The sequence below is a fragment of the Centropristis striata genome, chromosome 20 (assembly GCF_030273125.1).
Source record: "Centropristis striata isolate RG_2023a ecotype Rhode Island chromosome 20, C.striata_1.0, whole genome shotgun sequence".
Classification (NCBI taxonomy): domain Eukaryota; kingdom Metazoa; phylum Chordata; class Actinopteri; order Perciformes; family Serranidae; genus Centropristis; species Centropristis striata.
The window spans coordinates 15,304,588-15,328,122 of NC_081536.1; the positions used below are offsets into that span (position 1 = coordinate 15,304,588).

At 38.4% G+C, this 23,535-nt stretch overlaps 4 protein-coding genes across 4 annotated transcripts; 2 read left to right on the forward strand and 2 right to left on the reverse strand.

Moving 5' to 3' along the window:
* The first annotated feature begins 1,233 nt into the window (after positions 1–1,233).
* comtd1 (catechol-O-methyltransferase domain containing 1) lies at positions 1,234–4,008 on the forward strand. Its single transcript, XM_059359529.1, has 7 exons — positions 1,234–1,369; positions 1,457–1,575; positions 1,951–2,056; positions 2,765–2,883; positions 3,382–3,436; positions 3,521–3,654; positions 3,748–4,008. The coding sequence occupies exons 1-7, from the start codon at positions 1,315–1,317 to the stop codon at positions 3,898–3,900; spliced, it is 741 nt and encodes a 246-aa protein (XP_059215512.1). The 5' UTR covers positions 1,234–1,314; the 3' UTR covers positions 3,901–4,008.
* A 1,540-nt stretch (positions 4,009–5,548) lies between these two features.
* On the forward strand, positions 5,549–9,837 carry LOC131993553 (neurofilament light polypeptide). The gene is made up of 3 exons (XM_059359511.1): positions 5,549–6,971; positions 7,102–7,226; positions 8,096–9,837. Exons 1-3 carry the CDS (start codon positions 6,054–6,056, stop codon positions 9,372–9,374), a joined length of 2,322 nt encoding a protein of 773 aa, XP_059215494.1. The 5' UTR covers positions 5,549–6,053; the 3' UTR covers positions 9,375–9,837.
* Positions 9,838–11,015: 1,178 nt separating this feature from the next.
* vdac2 (voltage-dependent anion channel 2) lies at positions 11,016–18,898 on the reverse strand. The gene is made up of 9 exons (XM_059359519.1): positions 18,783–18,898; positions 17,608–17,679; positions 17,436–17,485; positions 16,549–16,701; positions 16,359–16,411; positions 14,785–15,012; positions 13,773–13,923; positions 13,622–13,679; positions 11,016–12,015 (listed from the first exon to the last, which is right to left on the reverse strand). The coding sequence occupies exons 2-9, from the start codon at positions 17,672–17,674 to the stop codon at positions 11,924–11,926; spliced, it is 852 nt and encodes a 283-aa protein (XP_059215502.1). The 5' UTR covers positions 17,675–17,679; positions 18,783–18,898; the 3' UTR covers positions 11,016–11,923.
* A 2,267-nt stretch (positions 18,899–21,165) lies between these two features.
* LOC131993908 (CMRF35-like molecule 1) lies at positions 21,166–22,887 on the reverse strand. Its single transcript, XM_059359982.1, has 5 exons — positions 22,842–22,887; positions 22,301–22,621; positions 21,736–22,029; positions 21,493–21,589; positions 21,166–21,394 (listed from the first exon to the last, which is right to left on the reverse strand). The coding sequence occupies exons 1-5, from the start codon at positions 22,885–22,887 to the stop codon at positions 21,289–21,291; spliced, it is 864 nt and encodes a 287-aa protein (XP_059215965.1). The 3' UTR covers positions 21,166–21,288.
* Positions 22,888–23,535: the final 648 nt, after the last annotated feature.

Below are 23,535 nucleotides of genomic sequence, written 5' to 3' on the forward strand. Positions count from 1 at the left end.
TATAGATATATGTTCACAGAGCCTGCATCTCTTACTGTGCTAGCAACTCCACATTTCCAAAATATTTCGGTGTAAGGAAGTCTTTGTGCCAACACATTTAATAACAAGTGAAATTTAATTAAAAAAAAAAAAAATTAAATGCTGGACAAAATCATTGTTTATTCAAAACAAACAAAGTTAATTCTAATCAGAATCCCAGGGGACAGCACCAGAAAATAAATAAAATAATTAATAAACCTTTCAACCACTAGGAGGTTGTACAATAGTAATACAACTGAATGTACCCCAACCTCAGCAATGGACTGTAAAGAGTTGAAAATAAATAATTCATAGTTTTGACTAGACACCCAAACACATGTGAAGTGTTTCATGATGATTTGTGTGCCAGTGTAAAAGTGGCTGCCAGAAATCTGGGACTGTTTTTGGATTCTGTCTGAAACTTTTACACACACAGACACAAACACAAAGATTGTTTACTTTAAACTAAATTTCAAGTTTGTTTTTGTTTTTTTTAATCTCCTCACACAGGAATTTACAGTTTCATTCATTGCAGTGATATCCAGTTGTACAGTGCTGTTGAGTAATAGTGTACATTCAGGAAATCTTTGAGGACAACAAACGGAGATAAAACAGTCCAATGTGCTTGTTTGAACTGCAAAATAATCAAGTATCTGCACTATTTCGAGTTTCACGGCTTCAGTAAATAAAGATAACACACATGAGTAAATATTAATGGGTTGGTGCATTTTTTAAATAAAAAGAAGACATTTATTCTAGGACTATGCTTTAATTTTCATTGATTTTAATCTTTTCATCTTTTTTTAATAATTTAATTTGTTAACATAATGTTCTTCATACTTGCAAATGTATAGGTTTTATAGTGAGTAACAAATAATTAACTAACTAATAATTACTAACTAAATATGTAAATAAAACATTAATAAGGTTGGAAAAAGAAGAAAGAGAAGAAATGAGGAAAACAAAGGAAACAAAGAAACAGAGTAGATGAGTATAATTATGTATACACTTACACAACCAGGGCTATTAATAAATATCTACATACGCATAAATAATAGGGGGAAAATATTATATTATATATTTTATAATTAATACAGTAAAACAAACCTTTTAATATAAAGGTATAGTGTATATATCTTCCAAATACTTCCCTACTTTTACAAAATAAGTGAAGAATCAATAAATTGAGCCTCCCTCTCAAAGGTTAGGGAAAACAAACAGATGGTACAGTACAAATAGAACAGAGAGGACAGAGAGGCTCAGTGGATTTCTTGAACACCCAGAGCCCAGAACACAATGGCTACAGGTATCAACATTATATTTTGCGTTGGACTTGCTGTTGTACTAACAGGTATGAGATGGTGGTTTTGTGCATAATCTGGAAGGTGAAAGAGATTTCTTGGTGGTAACAGCTGCTGTTCTGTTCCTCATGGGTCAGGTGTGGGAAAGTCTGCCTTGATTGGGAAGAGCCACAGCGGAGGGAAGGACGATCCTGTGCTGCAGTATGTTGTTAACAACTCACTGAGGGAGCACCCGGTCCTCACCAAACTCAGACTGGTAAGAGCTGAAGCCACCAGCAGGATATTTAGGTCAGAAGTGTTGGTTGTCCTGAGCTCCAGGTTAAAAACTAAAGATGATGCTAGCTTTGAAGTCGTTGCTTCTAAATTGTGGATCAAACTTTTAAAGTGGATATGTATTTAAAAGTACCTGTAGACACACCTGCTTAGAATTTCTATTATCTTTACTACAATAAATGCATAAAGAATACATAACTACCAGTGTAGGCCTGTGCCATTTTAGGCTTAGAGTAATACAGATTTTAAACCACTAGAGGGCAGCACAGTGTCAGAAGAGTCAATGAGAAGCACCATGAAACATTTATTTCATCAGACAAACTAATAACTCTTAAATGTTGTCATATTTTAATTTCAGAGAACCCTTGAAGACCAATGGAGCATCATGATGGTTGCCAGTGAACAAGCCCAGCTTATGGCGAATCTCATAAGACTGATAAATGCAACTAAAGCTATTGAAATAGGTGAGATTATGTTAAATCAAGCAGAAAATTATGGAAACAAAAATGGTTAGATCATTTGAATTTTAAAAGCAATTAAATACGTAATGGTGTAATCAAACCACTGATGAATACTTAATGTAGAGAATCAAAAACTGCTGACTTCATAACAATACAATATTTTATTCTTAAAGCTATCTATATCAGATTACATCTGACAAAACATAATATGACAGGTCAAAGATATGGTCGATTGCATTCATGCTCAATTGAAGTTGAATTTGATTTTTTTTTCTATCTTGAATTTTAGTATGTTCATTTAATTGAATTTAATTGAATTTAATTATTTAACTGTTATTCAATTTCTATGTCCAAAAATGACCAAAACATTTTCTGTTTTAATGTTTTCAATACTGGACATCTATTGTATCTAAAGTATCATCTCAAGGTTTTTATAAAATCACACAACCTGAAATTGCCTGCTGGAAATGTATATAGAAGAATTCAATCCGCATTAATTTTGAAAGATGGGGTTTCACCACTACGAATTGAGTAGTATTCATATTTCAACAGTAAGTATTGTTTACATTTTTAGAAATAGGCTTTTAAGGTTCAAATCCATAAAAAGCTCATCATTGCTCACATAGAAGACCTATTATCTTTTAATAGCCTTATAGCTCTATCTTAATCTCATTCTGTAATATCTCAAATAACTTTATGTTTATTCTGCAGGGATGTACACAGGGTACAACACACTAAGTATGGCTTTGGCCATGCAGGAAAATGCAAGTGTGGTAGCTTGTGAAATAGAAGGGACCTATGTCGAAATTGCCAAACCGTTTTTTAAAGAGGTGAGAACATTTACTTCTTACAGCATGATTCAAGTTGTCTACACAGGATACTGTAAAAATGAGGATTTGCTGACTGCCACCTGCTGTGGGTAATACACTATAGATAAGAAGCTCATACAACCATACCTATATACAATCTGCACTATACCTTTAACTTAGTACAGTTGAATCACACCACATGGTACTTGTGTAACATTTGATTTTAGCATTTTGCGAGTGTAGTAAGGCTGATTGTTGCTCCCGTCAGGGCAAAATTGTGCAGCAGACAGCACACCCTACATCCTGTGCATCTACTTTCTGTCAGGATGTCTTCACAAAATGCTGCCGGCTGAAGAGTAAAAAAAAAAAAAAAGGTGTCTGCTCAGGAAACTGTGTCCTGTAAAGATGCAAAACCTAGAAGTAAAATCAATTCCTGTTTCAGCCTTCCCTAACATTCTCTTTAAAAAACAATTAAAGGTCCCTGCACAAATCTCATACAGTTGAACCTTTTCCCTCCAGGCTGGAGTTGAAAATAAGATAGATGTACGCCAGCAAATAGCCATAAAGACTCTGAGTAAGTGCTTTCATAAATCTCAACCATGACTGTTGATACAAAGGGGCCTTTTTGCATTTTTAATTTTTATCCCTGCTTCATCAGATGACCTGATAGCAGCCGGGGAAGCTGGAACATATGACTTTGTGTTCATCGATGCTGATAAATTCAACTATGACAGATATTACGAGAAATCCCTCGAGCTCATACGAACAGGGGGCATCATCGCCATTGACAATGTAAGTACACAATTAGGATCTTCCTTGCTGTGGTACTGAGAGGTGTATTTTGACTGTAAACAGAATGAAACACTGTTTTTGCTGTTTTTTAAGGTGCTGTGGAGTGGAAAGGTGTTGAATCCTGCTCCCAGTGACCTCACCTCCCAGGTTCTGGACGCTCTCAATAAGAAGCTGCACAAGGACGAGAGGATTGATCTGAGCATGCTCACTGTGGGCGATGGGCTAACCATTGCCATTAAACGCTAAAATACCTCTAAAAGTTTGTCTTAATGCTGCTTTTGTTTTGATATAAAATAAAAATGTGGAGTACATTGCCTTCTGTCAGATATAACAGTCACCCAGAAGATTAAAGATTACAGCGTCCTCTGTGTTTACCATCTTTACAAGCACAGCAGTCATAAAGGAGCTATAGATGAATAAATAAACACTTTATTATAAGATGACATAATTCCAAAATCAATAAATATTGCAGTGCTGCAGCTCGGGATCTGATAAGAATTAAAAATAATCGTGGTTTTCTTTGAAACCAACATGAAACATCTCATTTTGTTTTCAGGCTGATATTATCGGCTCTATTTGTAGCTACTTTACACTGTGACCAGAGTAGATCAGACATCAAAATAGCATTATGTAAGTGGAATAAAGCCACAGGAAACTAAATATGTTTAAAGAAACTACAGTGAGTCTCTTTATGTTGAGATAAACACAGCAGCCTTTATTTGTGTATGTTAAAGCTTAAATTGTTGTTTACATATTTTTAGCACCTTTTTTTTGATCTGGCGTTGAGATGAGAAAAACAGTCCACTTTAAACACATTACAGCTCAAATGTAATACATTTTTGTTTTAGAGCATAACCAAGACGTCTAACTGCGGCCAGAAGTCTGACCTGGGGTGTTGATGATGTTTTTTTATAACATTTACCAGCAAAATAGCTACATAGACAAAATGAAAACATACTTTATGCTTTCAAAGAACATGTAATGAGATTATGAACACACTGAACAGTTAGCCTGTAAATTAACTTAAATAATAATCATATTTCACATCTTCATAGGAGTTTAAGTTTGTGTTTATTTTTGCAGGCTTAATATGATTATTTCATGAATTTGAGAGGAAGATTTGTCTACATGTTGGCATTAAATAAAAAAAATATTTATTATGATTAAAGGAGCAGCTTTTAGTATATAGGGGGATATATTGGCAGTAATATGATATCATATTAATAACATGTATTCATTCGTATATACTCACTTTAAACTAAGAATTATTGTGTTTTCATTAGCTTAGAAGAGTCCTTTATATCTATATAGGGATCAGATCCTCCACAGAGTCTGCTATATTCCATCACTATGTTTCTACAGTAGCCCAAAACAGCCAAACTAAACACTGCCTCTATAGTGGGCCTTGTGCGTTTATATACCCTGAAGGCCACCTTAGCCTTGAAAGGGAAGACTGAGCTGAGGTTGTTCAGCTGAATGCAATCTACAACCTTACCACAGGATGTCACTGAAAACCTGTACAATGGACTGTTTACTAAAAGATGGAATACTACAATGTAGAAATAGTAAACAGGCACAAGCAGGTTGAGCATTTTGTAATATATTGTGGGAGTCTATTCATTCATACTTTTTATGAAAAATGTGGAACTACTATGGTGTAGAAATGCTCTTTTACAAGTAAAAGTCTTGCATACTACCAAGATAAAAGTACAGAGGTATTATCAGCGAAACAGTAGATGTAGTATGTAGAGTAAACATGTATAATATATATCCCTCCAACATGTAGTGGAGTAAAAGTCTAAATTTGCATCACTGTGAAAAATTGTAATTAAATACAGCACTGGAGTGCATGTACTTAGTTACCTTTCGACAATGAAAACAAATAAGAATTTTGTTTTGTTTTGTTTTTATTTTTTTTCATCTGGATCTCGACCAATCAGATTTCAGCACTAATCTATTGAAGGTTTGACTTTAAATCAGTCTAACTGGTTAGTAAAGAGTGGACATGTGGCATTTAAATGACGTCATCTGCTAAAAGCAGTAAAGCAGGTTGGTTATGAAACACCGGAAGGCGGAGTTAATAACCAATTAAACGATCTGACACTACTACTACTACTACTACTAATACTAATAATAATAATAATAATAGTATTAATAATTATTATAATGCACAGAGGATACATTTGTTTTTGGAACTGACATCTATAGTCAGTTGATCACGTCACAGCTGTCTGCGACAAACCGTAGTGTAAGCTCTGATTAGAGCATCAGCTGATGCTACACCTTTTCAGCACCGCGGACAGCTCCGTTCTGCATACCGAGCAGATGGCGACGGTTATAAAAAGCCCGCATGGAGCGTCTCTGCACCGGACATTCACCACGACAGCCTGAGCCACAGCATGGAGAACAGATCCTTCTTTCCGCACAGAATCACTCAGGATGAGTGTTTACAGAACAAGCCGAAACGTGCCGCATTAGATATCGGTGTCGTGTCCACGGGCATGAATCTGATCAACCCGGGGACAAGAAAGTTTAATGAGAAAGAATTGATGCATGGCTTGAACGACCGTCTTGCGGGATTCATAGAGAAGGTGCACCATCTGGAGTACCAGAATCATCTGCTGGAGAGAGAGATTGGGGAGATAAGAGGGAAAGCAAAACCCGCATCTTGTCTGGAGGAGGAGTACGGACCAGAGCTGAGGAAACTGAGGCAGCTGGTTCAGGACATCACTCATCAGAAGCATCAGATTGAAATCGAGCATCAGAATTTGGAGGAAGAGCTGTCCAACTTAAGAGGACAGCACGAGCAGGAGGCGCGCAGCAGATCAGACGCAGAGAGCAACATTGTGGTCCTCAAGAGGGACATCAATGACGCGTATCAGGCTAAACTACAGCTGGACAAGAAAGCGCAGGCTCTGGTGGATGAAATCCACTTTCTGAAGAAGAACCATGAGGCCGAAGTGTCAGAGATGTTCGACCACATCCAGGGTGCGCAGGTGACTGTCAAGACGCATGAATTTGGCAACCCTGGCGTCACTGCGGCACTCCGGGACATCAGGGCGCAACTGGAAGGTCATGCATTGTCCGACGTCCATCAGATGGGAGAAACTTTCCGATCTCAGTTTGCAAGATTAACGGAGGCAGCCGAGAGCAAGAGAGAGGCGTTAAAAGCGACCCAGCAAGAGATTCAGGAGTACAGGAGGCGCCTGCAGGCCAAGAACATCGAACTGGACTGCGCTAAAGGCACCAGGGAAGCGCTGGAGAGGCAACTTCATGACGTCGAGGATCGCCACAAGGAAGAGATGATTCATTACCAGGTGAGGCTGTTTTTCTATGTGCGCGGTTTAATAAAGCCATGTCCAGTGTTGACTCTCTCTCTCTCTCTCTCTCTCTCTCTCTCTCTCTCTCTCTCTCTCTCTCTCTCTCTCTCTCTCTCTCTCTCTCTAGAACACAATCAAGGAACTTGAAAATGAGCTCATAAATTGCAAATTTGACATGTCTGGCTACCTGCGGGAATACCAGGACCTGTTAAATGTGAAGATGGCTTTGGATGTGGAGATACTGTCTTACAGGTAAGGTCTGCTGAACCCACGTGGGTCTATGGTAAAAAAAAAAAAAAGGGACAGTTCACCGCAAAATTATTTTTTTTTCTTTTAGCTTCAGTGTCATTTGTCTGAATTGTTTTGGTGTTAGAGATATCAGCTGCCTTCTCTACAGTTCTACAATGTCATTTAGCGACGTATATTTGAGAGTTAATACAACACAAGCAATGATGAGGTCGAAAGACAACACACGAGTTATGCCATGGGTTAAGTTTAAGTTCTCATAATGGTAGAAAGAAAATAGTACCAACATGAAACTGGTCACAACAAGGTCTGGATTATCTTGGAAAGTCTCCAAATCTAGTTCCGTTACATTGGATTGAAGGCAGATATCTCTGTGGCTAGTATCTTCAACACTCTACAACTCACACCAAAACAATCTAGAGTGATAAAAAGCACTACAGATAATGGGAAACATTTTTGTGAACTATCACTTAAGGTAAAATAGTTAATAGATCAAAAAGATTATTAAAACTGTTTCAGAGTAATCGCTATACTTTTTTTTCATGCAAAAATATAAGAAAATGTTCTTTTCAGCATCTTAAATATGGAGATTTCCCACTTTTGTCTGTTTTATACAACATTAAACTAAATATATTTGGGTTTTAGACTGACAACAGAAGGACTTAAAGACATCACCTTTGACTTTGAGAAACTGGGATGGACCAAACAATTCATCGATTAACCGTGAAAATAACGGCAGATTAATAAATCATAAAATTAATAATTTGTTGCAGCCCTAATGCCAACCATCACAATTTTGTACCATTGGTATCAGGGAAAGGGTCAGTAATATCCTGCCAATATATAACTGCATTGCATTGTCTCCTAATTTGCAGGAAGCTTCTCTGCGGTGAGGAGGCCCGGCTATCCACAATGTCAGACAGCCACATCTCCCTGCCCTACATCTACCACCAGTCCCCCATCTACACCTTGCCCTGCCTCAGTCGACCGGGAGGCCCGCACAGACGAGCTGAGCCCCAGTACAAGTTTGTTGAGGAGATCATTACGGAGACAACCAGGGAAATTGAGATGTCAGAATTTGAGGAGACAGGATCGGAGGGGACGGAGGTGGAAAAAGACAAGCATGAGTATAACAAAAGAGATAGAGGGAGCAGTGAGGAAGAGAACGATAATAAAGACGGTCGAGAGGAAGAAGGTGAGCAGATCTGTGACGCTGAGCAGAATCAAGTAGCATCAAATATAGTGAATGGAGGTGATGATGGAAGTCCAAGTGAGGTGGATGATGAGGAAACAGGTCAATGTAAAGAAGAGTCAGAGGAGACTGAAGCAGTGGACAATGAAGGCGACAGGATAGATACAAATAATCAAAGTAATGTTTTATTAAGTGAGGAGGAAGAAAATGAGCAACATGAAAAAGTAGAGAAAGAAGCTGCAGTGACGACGGTAACAGTTCAGAAAGATTTCTCTTTAAAGCCAGAGGTCCCTGCGGAGGAGGACGGACCTCTAAAGAAATCTGATGATGGTAAAAAGGGAAATGCTGAGAAAGCTAGTTTAACCTCAGCTCAAACCGAGAAGCCTGTTGACGAGGCCTCGGCCCAAATGTCCAAAGAATCAGACAAAACCCAAGAGCTAAGCAGTGTTCAAGTACAAGATAAGGTTCCCACTTCAGCAACATCTGAGAAAGCTGCAGACTTTAAAGAAGAGGGAGAGAACACACTGTCCACACAGAGAGAAAAGCTTTCAGGAAAGGCTCAAGAATCTTTAAGTACAACACCAAACAGTGAGGCAAAAGAGAACCACCATACAGAGCCAAAGGGAATCAGTGAATCTGGAGCTGCAAAAGGTGAGGACAAAGTAGCAAAAGGCATTCAGGATGCTCAACATGGTAGCAATAACAGTCAAGATAAAGAAGCTGAAGTGAAAAGTCTTCCCATAGTAGAGGATCAGAAGCCAAACAGTGGGGAACAAACCCAAACAGTCCAAACTGGGTTGCCAAGGGAGATGCCAGCTGTCAAGGCAGAAATCAAAGAGTTGCAACAGGGGGCACCGGAAGGAAGCCAGGTCCAGGAACCAAAGCTGTCTGAAGTTTCTGAGAAAGTAAAGGATCTTCAAGGTAAAACTGAGAAGGTGGAGAGTAGCAAGTCAGAAAAGTAAGAGGAAAGAGAACATCAGCCAAGGATAAAAGACATTTCCAGCTTAAATTTAAAAAGACAGCAGCTGACAGGCAAATATCAGGGATAGTGAAGCTGAAAATAGAGAATGGCTTAACTAATGCACATGCAAATAAAAGGTAAAAGCTGAGCCAAGCAAAGAAAAGGAAGCTGAAATTTCTCCACAGAATGACCATTTTAAAGGAAGACAGAGCATGATACGTTTGTTTGCTCCAGCTTTGCCTTGACCTTTAAATGTGATGCATTCAAATATTTTGACTCACCACCTACTGTTATCATGAATGTAAAAGATGCAAAGTTACATTTGAAATTGTGTATCTATTTGCTTTGATGTGCTGTCAAATAAATGCAATACCCCGAAAAAAAACGCCTCTTTTTGCCAACCACCTTGTCAAATGTTAATGTGGATAAAATTTGTTTATACAATGAACGACTCAGTAAGTGTGCTTACACTGATGTTTCTGATTCATCTGCTATATTCTTCACTTCAAGATGCTTCATTTCCCCTCTCAATAAACCTTTCACTTACTGCAGTTTTGCTGCTTTGCCACTGAAGCCTCCATCCATCAGATTTTGAGACCAAATGCTGAGGGTCACTGTAGATCAGTAACAGATCAGTGAATTAATGGCAACAATCATTTTACACAAGCAGTGCCATTCAACACAAAATCACAGGTTCTTTTCTACTGATACCATGTACACAGCATCCAGACAGCACTTTGGGTAGCAATGGTTAGGCCATTGCAACAAGACTCAGGAGAACCATTCATATATGGATAATTGACTTCATTCACAAGATTTTCTGTAATGCTTATTTTGTTGGTAAATCAATCAGACTTGTTGCTGCACACATGATCCTCTGAGAACCATTATAAGCCAAGTCACTTGTAGCTGGGCATACAAGAAATGGTGAACCTATCTCAATTGTGACTTTTGTCATTCAGATGAATAGATCTAGAAAAGGGGTGATCTGAACAGCTTCGTAACACATACTTAAAGTAGATTATTGTGCCTTAAAACATAATTATCGTATAATTGTTTTAATAACTTTCCTGTCTCTTTGTATTGTTAATCTTCTCTTCTTTAGATCTTAATCGCACTGACAGGAGCTCATTTCAATCTAGTGTGATCTTGTTAAGTGTCTGGGCCTCTTAAAAACTTTAACTTCAGTTTTGCTGCTTTGTATTAGTTTGCCTCAGTTTCTCTCCCTTTTGCTTTGTTTCCTTAATAACTTCCATTTCCTTTTAGTCATTTCCTCTTGAAAGGTTTTGAGCCAACACAAGAGACATTCATAAGACTTTAATGTGCAGACACCTCTACCTGTCCGAGTAAAAATAGTGTGCAGTGAAATTATGCATCCAAAATACCACTTCAAACCCTCTCCCATCACTCAAGGCACTCAGGCAGGGCATTGGCTTGAAGGCACTATTCTGAAAATACTTTAGTTGTACAATAGCCCAGATTTCAATTTAACATGTCAGATAAGCTGCTAAACTAAACTACCTATTTAATAAACCGGCACACACAATTAGAACCCATCACATCCCACTTTGATACAGCCCTCTGGAAGTTTACCAAACAAGCTGGTTAATGTTGCTTCAATATCACATTAAAAAAAATGTCATTTTTGGAGTTCAAAGACTTTATTGAAAACGTATACATACACATAAGGACCTCCAAGACTTCCTGTGGGCTCTGTCACTGCCCAGTACAGGGAAGCATCTCTCAAGAATGCACAAGTGCAACTTTGAGTTCGACCTCTTCCGGACAATGATAGTTTGGCATTTCTGTGAACATTGATAATGTGCCCCCCAGTTATCTGTTAATACAGAATGAACAAAAACTAATTCTGCTTGGTCGGCCAAGTGTACCAAGGTTTCTTTCAAACTTACAGACTCGACATTAAGCAACCCAAAAACTGCCCAGTTTAAGGGAAGGTCACATGTGCAGCTTTAACAGAACATCACAAACCTTCGTGGCCGACGCAAAAACATAACATGACAGAGCTTTAGTTGGAGTTGTGTGCATGAAGAGGAGGGGTGCAGCAGTATTTAAATAAGAGCAGAAAAAGACTAGTGTACTTAACAAGGTTTGTAAATTAAAACTGTAGATGACAAAGGAATATCAGATGGTCATGATTGTAAAATCAGAGAGAAGGTATGACAATGCTCACCAAACAAAGCTGTCAACTGATGCCGACCGTCTGCAGGATTATCACAAAAAAGCCACACAGAGTTGGTGACAGGCAAAGGGATTGTATTGGATTTCATTATTATGGCAGTGCTGGACAGAAACAATGACATGATTTATAAATAAAATGCCACCAACTGTCTCTTGAAAGTAAAAAGCAACAAAGGTAAAATGTACCAATGACAGAAGCACCAACTTGAAGTGGTACTCAACAAGTTAGAGTTTGTTGTAGTAGCCTTTGAACCAATCTCTCCAAGATATCCCCCTGCTGGTTTGAGTTGGACATACATTTAAGGCCAGATTCTTCTGATATTCCCTAGTCCCTTGCAGTATGTTGAAAGCTTAGGCTTCCAGTTCCAAGCCCAGACCCAGCTTGTGGCCGCCTGCGTTGATGTTCTTGCCATCGACCAGGCCAGACAGGGTGAGTTTCACACCTACAAAAGAAAAAAAAAAACAAAACAAAAAAGAAGAGGAACCAGCATTAGCCATAAAAGGGGCAAAAATGACTTCTCTCAAACAGGAGTTTGATTATTGCTATACCATCATACTTCCCTGACATGTCAATGGGGATATACAGTATTGAACATATTTGTCAGGGGAAATAAAAGTAAAAGCTGAGCTGCTGATGACAGAAATCATTGTAGGACCTATGCCATTATCTAGGCCATGTAATGTAATTAACTAATAAACATTAACCTTAGATAAGTGTGGCTGTGTTTAAGTATTTTTGAGGAAACATTGTACATTTTTAACTGGTTGTGTGTCAATGCAGCACATACAGATGAACAGAGCCTCGAGTTATCTAGTGTAGCATGAAAAGCATGGTACGTTTGTGTGCATTGGTACGTTTGTGTGCATCTATGTGTACTGGTATGGTGTACAGATATGCAAGTGTTTGTAGGCTTGTGTGTATCCATGTGAATCGGTATGGTGTACAGATATGCAAGTGTTGATACATAGAATTGATATCATGAAAATGAGAAATTAGTCTGAAGGAAACAGGTAGTTTTGAGTTTGAGTTTCAATTTTTATTTCTGACCTGTTAATATTGTTTAAAGAAGTGGGGTGGGATTTAACACGTTTTTACTTCTTCCCACCCCTTTTCAAATATGTTGTGGCATTTTTATAGAGTGCTTGGCGGCCTTATCAGTGCAGGAGTCACTAGGGCTAACTCCTGTTGATGTATTATTATTATTGTATTGTTGTTGCATATTTGAAATAAATCATTAATTCATGGTGGAATCAGCAAATCACTAAAGTTACTAAAATTCAACATGTAAAGCTTCAACCACATATTAATGTGAGTGTAGAAAAGCTCATTGCTATCACCATATTAGTGACAACTTTGTTTCGCTAATTCTAACGTGTGTAGTATTAAAGCAAGACGTAAATTGCAAGCTAGCCAAACTAATCAGCTGTTCGCTACATTGGTGACAGACCCAGAACTGCTGCTGGCCACAAATCCGATGATGGGTTGGTTTTCTAACGGTCCCTCCACTCGTCGTCCCTAGGAGACCACTCTGCCAGTAATATAGCGGACGGCAGCAGAGATGGACAAACTAGCCAGTTAACTCAATGGTAACACAGCAGTCACATTGCATTGAGGTATTTGGCATGGAGAAGGGGGCCTGGTTTCCTGTAATGTGGATTGGAAAAATGATGCTGCCTTTTCCATCAATAGAGACCAACCTCTGCACATGGTGGTGCATGCTGAGCACTATAATACATCACCTCAATACAGCATCTCACCATCGAAAGGAGCTTCTGTACTTTGATGGTATTAACAAAACAGTATACCAGGGTATTTACAAATCACAAGACTTTTGTGAGACCCCTGAGAATGAGGCTTGACAGGAAAACACAGGCTGTTAAGTGTTGAATGCCTATTCTAGATCAAGTCATTCATAGTGCATTTGCTCAAAAGTGAAGCACATTTTGGACTCCAGTGTGGAGTCCAGAAGTGTGGTCTAAAAAACAGAGGTATTTAACTGGAGAAGTTAATCAATGAACATTTTGTTAATGTGCTGGAAACCACCTTACCTGGTCTAAGAGTCTGGGTGTACCCAACACCAACAAGGCTGTTGTTGTTCACTTTAGCCTATGGAGGAAAAAAAACAAAATAAGAGTTAGTTGGATGACAATTAAGTCACATTTACTTTTGCTTCATGAAAGCTTCTGCCACACTACTTACACTAACGGCAGCATCACTGTCCAGCTGGTATTTGGCCGCAATACCGAAACGTGTGCTGTTGCTGCCAGCGGTCCAGGCCAGGTTGACTGCTGTCTCCAGCTTGTCGCTCACTTTCTGGTAGATGGAGCCTCCGAACTCGGCGCCATCATTGCTTTAAAAATTATAAGCATAGGAGATCTCAGGCTTCAGGAAACAAACTCTGGATTTTTTTTTAAAAACTTTTTTAACTACATCAGTTTCTTGTTCGTTACTAGGTTGATGTTACTGTTTTGTTACCAACAGGGAACACTTCCAAATAAGGAATACTGCTTACCCTGGGAACCACCGTGTATTTGTGATCGATTGTGAAATTAAATAGCCAAGAAGACCTAGTTGCAATGGCAACTTGCCAACCTCTAGTGTTGAGCTGAGCATGAACATTACAGGAGAAACCGGTTGTCAGCTGTTTGTTTTTTTTGAAGTGTTGTTTTGTGAATTGCAAATTAAAAGCCAGGAATCAATAGCTCCAAAACCAACTGGGATTGAGTTCAGCAAGAAGAGTTTTTTCACAGTTCAGAGTTTTAAAGTGGAAGTGATAGTATACGACTGTACTGCAGCTCTGACTTGAAATGGTTAAATTCAATTTGCATGTTTCCTTGCAGCTTAATTATACACACAGACTATCATTTCGAGCACACAACGTAGACAAAATGTGCTTTTCCTCACTTGTCCTTAACAACTGCAGAGCTCGATTAATCAAACTTTGTGTCTGGTTTTTGCTGGGTTCAACATAAAGGCTGTTTTGCTTCATTTTACTTCCCTTACCACCAACAACCATGCAAGTTGCCTATAACCATGTTGGCAATCAAACATTCAGACAAACATACCACCTGTTTAATAATATTGAATAATTTTGCAACTTATGATGCACAATACGTCAAACGTGCCATTCAAGGCTGAGCTAAAAGTTGAACTGAAGGTTTCATCCTGATACAGAATACAAAGTGCAAACAGTGAATTGTATTCTACTTACACATTGGTGTGCAACTGGAAGTCTCCTGTCTTGTAGCCAATGGCAAAGTTGTTCTGGGTCATCTTGGATTTGGCAGTGTCGAAGCTCATCTGGTAACCGGCAAGCCACCCCTCGTAGCCGACAACAGCAGCTCCGTGGATGGTGGGTCCAGCGAAGTCAAAGTCAACATCGCAGCCCATGTTAACGTACTCGCGCTTGTAGGCGGTCTTAACTTTGCCACTTTTCTTGCTGTTGATGAGAAACACAGCTTCGGTCAACCTTAACTGAAATCCCAATCAAGTCAGATTAGGCATCAAAAAAGGGACATTTCTTGCAGCATATATTTTGGTCCATTTAACATTGCTCTAGGAAGAGGTTTAATTTAAATTTTTTTGACAATTTACCTTTTAAAATCCACTACATATCCACCACATAATATAGTTAACAATGAAAACACCAAGTGCTCTAAACTATATACAACGTACATCGCTTGTCTGAGCAGACATAAGGTTTAAAGACAGGCAGATACTATGCTTTTTTTTATGTTTAGATATTTTTTACTGTACCCAAAGAGAAATTAATTGTGCTCAGGTCAGAACCATACTTTGAGACAATACAATGACTAAATGAAAATAAAATAGCTCTTTGTCATGGCTGTATTGATACACATTTCTTATGTCATCCTTCAATATGTTGAAGTCAAATCAAAGTAAAAAAAAAAGTCAAAATGAAGACAAAACCTAAAGTTTATGTAGAGGTTGCTTCTTTTTTTATGTGGTGAAATGCATTACAAGCACATTGTGCCTTTTTAAAACACATAAAAAAAGCTGAAATGTAGAAATCTTGTGGCACGCCTGTCCTGTCCTCAAGCCACCCCAGGGTCTTGCAAAACCTACTTTGGGAACCACTGCCATAGATTATATATTCTAAACATATGCTCTCTGCAAGCTTAAGCAAACGGCATGAGGACATTGTTTCTTACAGAGGCCACCTTGCTGAAATACTGAAAAATGATCAACCACTTCAACTATTTCACCAGCATTGCTTTGAATTAGAACTTTTCATACATTGCTGACTCAAAGGTCCGATTTGGGAAACTATGCTAAAGTGCTGTTGTTTACTTCCCAGCCTAAGCATGACACCAAGGCCTGGAACATGCTCCGTCAATGAGGACACTTAAGTCCACCCTCAGCAACCTTCCCTCACTCAATTTGAAAGATGACACCTTGTTCTGGCCATGTGCCATGTTCCTCGTGTGATTTACACCTCATAGAAAGAAAACACACACAAGGATTGCAAAAGCTGCTGGGCAACCTAATATAACTTGTTTTTACTCCTCCCTGAGAACAAGAAACAGCGAGACATCATCTGAGGACACAAATGTGCAAAAATGCCAATCACAGTAAAGCATTACAATAGATATGTTCCATATCGGGAGTGAGGTCACATGGCCGGCAACTACACTGGCAAGAAGCACGTACGGCACAGATCAGGTTACCAAAATGACTCATGTAGAGAAGCAACAGGCAGAGATCAAGCAAAATTTACACAAAACTAACTTTTCTGCTATTTATTATAACCCTTTTTTTGCTTACCCAGTATTTGGTGAGAAGGTCGTGTCAAAAGTCAGCTTCAGTCCCTTGGCAATCTGTGAGAATCAATTACCGAAACCATTAGACATTAAAAGAAAGGAATGTTGCCATGTCATGCTCACTGCCAAGACACTTGTTATCTAACAGGTGTAAAAACTAAGTGTCTAGGATGAAGATTAAAGATTTATCTTACCTGATCTTCGACAGTGATTTCTGTTCCCAAGGTGTTGTCAGTGTTCCACTTCTCAGTGAAGGTCAGGCCATATTCTGCTCTCTTGTATTTAGTTTCCAGGCTGCCTGCAACTTTGCTGGTATCAGTGTTGGAGGAACCAGCTGTTTTGAACTCCTGCAAGGGAAAATTATAGAGAAATGACAATTACAAAATACCTAAATAGCTACTCTGGATGAATTAACTATAAATGTCAGATTATTGTGAGGCTAATGCCATTTTCCCCTTTTTTAACCTTACAGCAAAAAATCTTTTGGCTCAAGTTGAAAGAAAAATGATTATGTAATCGAGAGAGTTGAAACAGCTGCTCATTTTTATAAAACTTTTGATGTTCGAGTAAGTTATTCATTAAGCCACAAAGCCAACAGTCACAGGTTTTGGCTTCTCAAACCTGAGTATTGTCACTTGTTTGGCACCATTGTTAATGTAAATGCAATGAATAAAAAAGAATTGCCTCAAGACCTTGTGTTCTACACAGATGAACATTGTAAAAAGAAAATATCTGGCATATTTACTGTGGCTGGACTTCATTGTTCTGAGTGGCTGCTTGCTACTGTACTTTGACTGACAATGCCAATAAAAGGCTTTCTTAAAACAGAGCCAGGAAGTGTCATTAACATAAATTGCTTATAACTTGTGTTTTATATTGCAAAATCTAAACTGTTCTATGAGACTTTAGTGTGCAGCTACATCACTACAGTTACTGTGAAGAATTGATGCATTTCCACAGCTCTATTCAACTCGCTCTTTTTTGGATTTCCATTGGCAAAAGTAGTGGACGGTGTAATGGACGATGGAATGGAAACACAGGCTTAGTTCTAGTTTTGGGTCTGATGAATAAATGACCTTACCACTCCACTGGCTGACTTTGTCTTGACATCGAGCTTCACCAAGCCAAATCCTGAAGAAAAAAATTACTTCGGTCAAAAATTTCAAAGCCCATCTACAATAATCAACCAAACTTGCCAACATATAGGTTTTAACCATAACAGTATTAAGTGGACAAACTGTAAGAAACCATACCATAGCCTTTGTTGAAGATGTCCTTGGCAGACTTGCCCAGGTCAGCATAGCAGGGAGGCACGGCCATTGTATCTGTAGACAGAAGCAAACGGTGTCATACAATTATTCATTTTCTAGACTTCTGTGCCAATTTAGCAATTCAAGTCAATTAGGGTGTGTCTCTCATAAATGTATTGCAACAGTGTGCAATGTGGCAATTATTTGAAAAATTGTTTTCAGACTACAAACTTCTACAATTTCTGCAAAATACTGGTTTGTATGAAATGAGATTTATTCTTTAAAGAAAACCAGTCTGGTTCACATAAGGATGTCAAGTGCTACAGTATCTGTTCTTCCTGTAGTTGGCACACCTGTTGAGTGGAAAGCTAGGCTTTGTATTATTGTGCATTTATTGCAAATATCCCACCAATACAGGGTTACTGACAAGATGCACAAGACTGACCTGTATCTACTACATCTATGGGTCAGCTCATACTGTACGACACTAAGCTGCACAGCGTCAAATCCTTTCTCTAATGTTGGATGGGTTTCAAGTTACTAAAGGTGCAAGTGGTGATATGCACACTTTCACAATGCCAATGTTAGTTTCACTTTTCAATCAACACGTCTGAAACAGTGACAGCAATCTATTGCTGCAGGTAGCCACAGCAGTACAAGTGTCTGACAGCCGATGTACAAGGTTACTGAGAAGAGAGGAGCCATTTTGCCGCACTGAAGTGACTAACTCCGGCCTGGCTCTCATTAAAAGTACTTCTTCCCGTGAATTGGCAGACACCGCTAGGCGTGGCAAGGCACATGTCGGTGCCAATTAGTGGGATGGGTTAATTAACCAGTTCACTCGCATTATCAGCTAGCTACTTCACTACTGCTAACTAGGCCATAAAGGAGGTTAGCGACATGGTCATTAAAAGTTTAAGTAGCAAGCTGTGAATAATATTCTTTAAGTTGCTTTGCAGAACACAGGCCGCTTAATGGAAACCATGAGCCACATAAAACAAAGCGAAACTCCCCTGCTTTAACTTGACATGTGTTAGGCGCTGCATAGCGAGTGCAGCTAGCTTAGCTAACTTTGCTAGCCTGCAGAGTACCGGTGTGTGTAAAACACGTCCAAACACTACTTCTCTCTTGTTATGGAGTTGAATATCAGCGTGAGGCGGAATAAATGGCTCCCTTACCAGTAGAGGCTGGGGCTGGCAGTAAACTTAAGTGACTTTATTGGAGATGTTCCTCACACCACACGGCCAAGGCAGGCGTCACCGGTAGAAGGGCGAGCTGAAGGAGACTGCACTGCAATGAAACCCAGACCTATCACATCCCGCCTCAGGACCCGGAACGGCCACATACGTGCCTGACTAAAAATGGTTTCACATCAAGGCAGGCACATAAGGGCAGCCACAAGACACCATAAGGGCTCCTTCTGCCTTATCGTCACCCTGTTAAAATAATCGCCTCTCTCAACTCTTTTTTTTCAAGTTTTGCAGGAAACACAAAAAACTTCACCAGAAGTGTAACATATGACATTCATTGATCATTTCACTCAAAAAGGGTGTAACAAAGGATGGCTATTGGCATAGTAATAACAGTGTGTAAATTATGTAACTTAAGAGAAATAAATGACTTAGGCAATTTTTTAAAACATGCCTTTGTGACTTAAGCAAGATATGGTAACACTTTATTTTGAAGGTGTCTACATAAGAGTCGCACAAGCTTGACAGGAACATGACATGACAAGTATCATGAGCATTAATGTTACTTCAAAGTGTCATTAATGTTCATGACACATCCCATGTCATGTTTATGACACGCTCATGTCACTTTTATGTAGACACCTTCAAAATAAAGTGTTACCATATCTTGCTTAAGTCACAAAGGCATGTTAAACAGATTGCCTAAGTCACCATTTTATTAAAAATAAATCCGCTTAAGTCTGTTAGAAAAATAGCTTGAGGAAACCTTTAAAATTTAATAATTTGACACCAACACCAAAATCCTCACCTATTTTTCTGCGCAGATCGTTTGAATGGGGAATGATGAGCAGGAGACGTCTAAGTTTCCAGTTTAACATAACTTTATTAAAATACATCAAGAAATGTGCAGTTACAGAGATCTCCGGGTTCAAAACTCACTTCCCTGATTTACATGATTAAGGAGGATCAGTTCATTAGGTCTGACCCCCCTTCTGTACCTTGAACCCTCTTTTATTATCTTTTATATCTAACAATGGCTATTGCAATAGTTAAAATCTCCTCCATCTGTAAGACGGTTGAAATTGATTGGATGCTTCGTATGACTATCAATGCAGCTGCAATTTCATTTGAGACCAAAAGACCAACACTTGAAAAATATTGACTGAAATGTGTTAATTTATTAAAACATGACAGAAGGCTATTAGCTTCCTATACTATACAACAATGTTTTATATGCAGCCTTTTCTGCACGTTGTCAAACATTATATTATTCCAGTGCTGCAGGTAGTCATTGCAGTTCATGAGTCTCTCACTAATAGTTATGTTTCTCGAAGCTGGTAATCTTTATTTGGTTACATTAAACATCATTATTCATTCTGAAAAGGTGCAATATAATTTTGCATTAAGTTGTAGAGTACAGAAAACAGCATTTACATAAAAAACGAGTTAAAACACATGGGGAGTATACACTATGACTTTATGACCAGACGGTTCAGTGCCTCTTTGTCTTGTTTTTGAACTATACAGAGATGGATATTAATGTCTGGAAAAGGTAAAACAACAACAACAACAACAACAACAACAACAACAACAACAATAACAACAACAACAAACAACTGCTGAAACGTGGTCAACCTGTTGGAGAACACACACACACACACACACACACACACAGTGTCAAACTGAGGAAGAAAGAACTAAGAATGTATTCAATCCAAAGCATAAAAAAATGTAGAAAATACAGAAACACATTTCTCAACTGCGATTGTGTAACTTAGAATTTACCCTTTATCTGTTGCTTGAACCACTGAGCTTTATAATTCTGCCACATCATCACTCTCTGCATGGGACCTCTGGGTAGAAAACAAAAAGACAGATATGAAAGTTTCCATTTCTGAAGTATTTCAAATTGGTTTCATTTAAGTACTTCTGTGTGTTGAAACAATTAATTTCCTTTTGTGTAAAAATATTGTGTAATACAAGTGATGATTTTAACTACTAAGGGTTACCTCGCCTGAAGTATTTTTCACATATCTTACTTCCCCTTCAGCCTGTGTTGAGAAAAACAAATGTCATCTACAGTTAGTTTATCAAATGACATTATGTTAGATTATTAACAGGACCTCCCTCAGTGCTAAAATGCATGTCTCTGATCAAAGACATGCTTTGTAGAGGTGTGGTTGTGATTGATGTATCTTCTTAAGAGCAAAAAAAGGGTGCAGTATAACCATAAGATACAAAGAAATGACAATTATATCCCCAGTGTAATGCAGACTTCTCTGTTAAAGATTATATTGGGAAATTTAAATTCTTCCACAAATCTTACCGTTTCTCTGGCTGATGATTGTACTTTTGCCTGCTCTAAAAAACAGACAATGAAAACATCCATAACTTAGTCTCAATGCTTGATGACAATAATGCACAAGAGTTCTCATTTGAAACAAATTTCCATATTTGTGTTTCTTAAAACGAATTAGTTTTATCAGTTCAGCATCTACTTACTGTATCTTTTGACTATGAACCAGATGAACAATGTCACCATTACAGCGAAGGTCAACACGCTCAGACGGATGCTGAAAATCTTTAAGTGGTCAGAAGGACTGCAGAATGAAATTTTAAGCATAAAATGCAAATGAATTATTTTTCTTAAATGGTCACATTTCTCTAAATACTGTATGTTAATGTAAAGGCTGCTGACCTTGGGTATCCACCTTGAGCTGTGGGTGCTTCGCTTGTAAAGACAAGGGTGAGATCAGGAGTGGGTGGCAAGGTTATTAAAAGTTTTGCTGTGGTAGCTGTGTAAATAATTCAAAACAGTACCATGATTACCACTGTAATACAACAATAATTAATGCCTATATCACTCATGTAATAAAAAACTCAATATGCACATTCTTGTTTTGACAGGTATTAACTAATTCAAAATACTTATAGCACTTACTAGTTGTAGGTTGCTCGTTAAGAGTTACATGCACTGGCATCTGTAAGTCTCCTTTAACACAATAATACCAGCCGCTGCTCATGAGTCCATGCATAGTCACAGTGAAAACATTTGGGACACTTGCATCGATAGTGACTGTTGTTCCATCTATTGATCCTGTTGGCCCGGTCACACAGAAACTGCCCAGCTTGCACCACTTTATTACTCCAGGGTTACTGTAGCGACAACTAATCGTTATATTCCCTCCTTTAAATCCTGTTACCTCCTGTTGGTCCACATAGAGACTGGGTGTAGCTGAAGGGAAAACAACAGAATTACGTAAACAGAAATGGAAATGGAAACTTCAGTGAGACTAACTTGTGCATGCTGGGGAAGTTTCAAATATTTCTTGCATATACAGTAATTATATCTGGTAGATAAATTAATTAAAAAAAAACATAAGTAAATTGTTGCATCAAAAATAATTTGTCTTTGTGCTAAAACTCTTGGGCAGCCCTCTGTGTGTTTCCTCTAATTTGTTTAAATTTTACAAAGCATTTTCTAAAGATGCTTTGAGGGTTCTTACCTCCGGTGACTGACAGTTGAAAATGCTTTCCGTAATCTGGCCCATCATTCATTTCCACAATGCACCAGTAGTCCGTGTCCTTATCCGTCACGTCTTTTATAGTCACAGTGAAGATTCTTCGGCTTTGGTCATAAGAGATTGAAAACTTTCCTGAACTACTGTGTTGGTTTGTTTTAACTACAGAGGAGCAGGACACCCAGAAAGCTCCTTTACACAAATATTTCACATGATTTTTGTATTCTGACTCATAGAAACATGGAATAGAGACTGAACCTCCAGTCCTCACTGACACTTTACTGACTGTTGTTATGCTGTGAATTCCTGCAACAAGAACAAACAAACGGTTGTATTCACCAACTCTTTCTATATATAACCTGCATATTGTACACACTCACGTTAGCTGTTGTTATTCACGCTTGGACATTATAATCTCCAAAATATATGAAATACAAGCTACTACTTGTCTTGTTCTCATCTTCTAACATGACCATTAGAAGCATACAGTATATAAACTATAGTAAATATTGTTCTTGTGACTGACCTGTGAGTCCAGTGAGGATGAGAAGAAAGCTGACATGAACAGCCATGATAAGTGAGTGACCAGACAACATGGCTTAATCCAGCGCACTATGACACTGATCATCTACTTTCGAAATGTGTCAAACCTGTCTTCCTCCTACTGAGAGGAAGTCATCGTACATTGGTTGGTTCTATAAATATCTATGCAGCTATAGTGTATCTCCTGAGTCTTGTGGACTGTGCACTAGACATAACAAAAAACACATTTACACAGACTTCTGCTAATACTTTCCTGCTGTGGTTTAAGATCAATTTTTGGCAACAGAAATCAGACAGACATAGATTAGAAATGTTTAATGTGACATGCATATAGTACATAGAAAAACATAGAAACAAACTAGAAACATAAAATGAAGATACATGTTATCAACGATTATGTTAATGTGTCTTTGAAATGTTTTGCAACTGTGCACAAGAGGGTTAAAGAAAGGTGAAACTGTTACAAGTAAAAAAAAAAAAGGGAAAAATACTACCAACTTGACACCTTGACAACCACCCAGTGGAAAAAACAAACCAAATTCAAATGTATTGATGGTGCTGAGCCAACATGCTGTATATAATGTAATTATGTTTAGCTTCACCCTGTTAGAGAGCAGAAGCAAATATGACATTTAGGAAGGAAGAGGGAAGTTGCAAATTGTTATCAAGCCTGACAT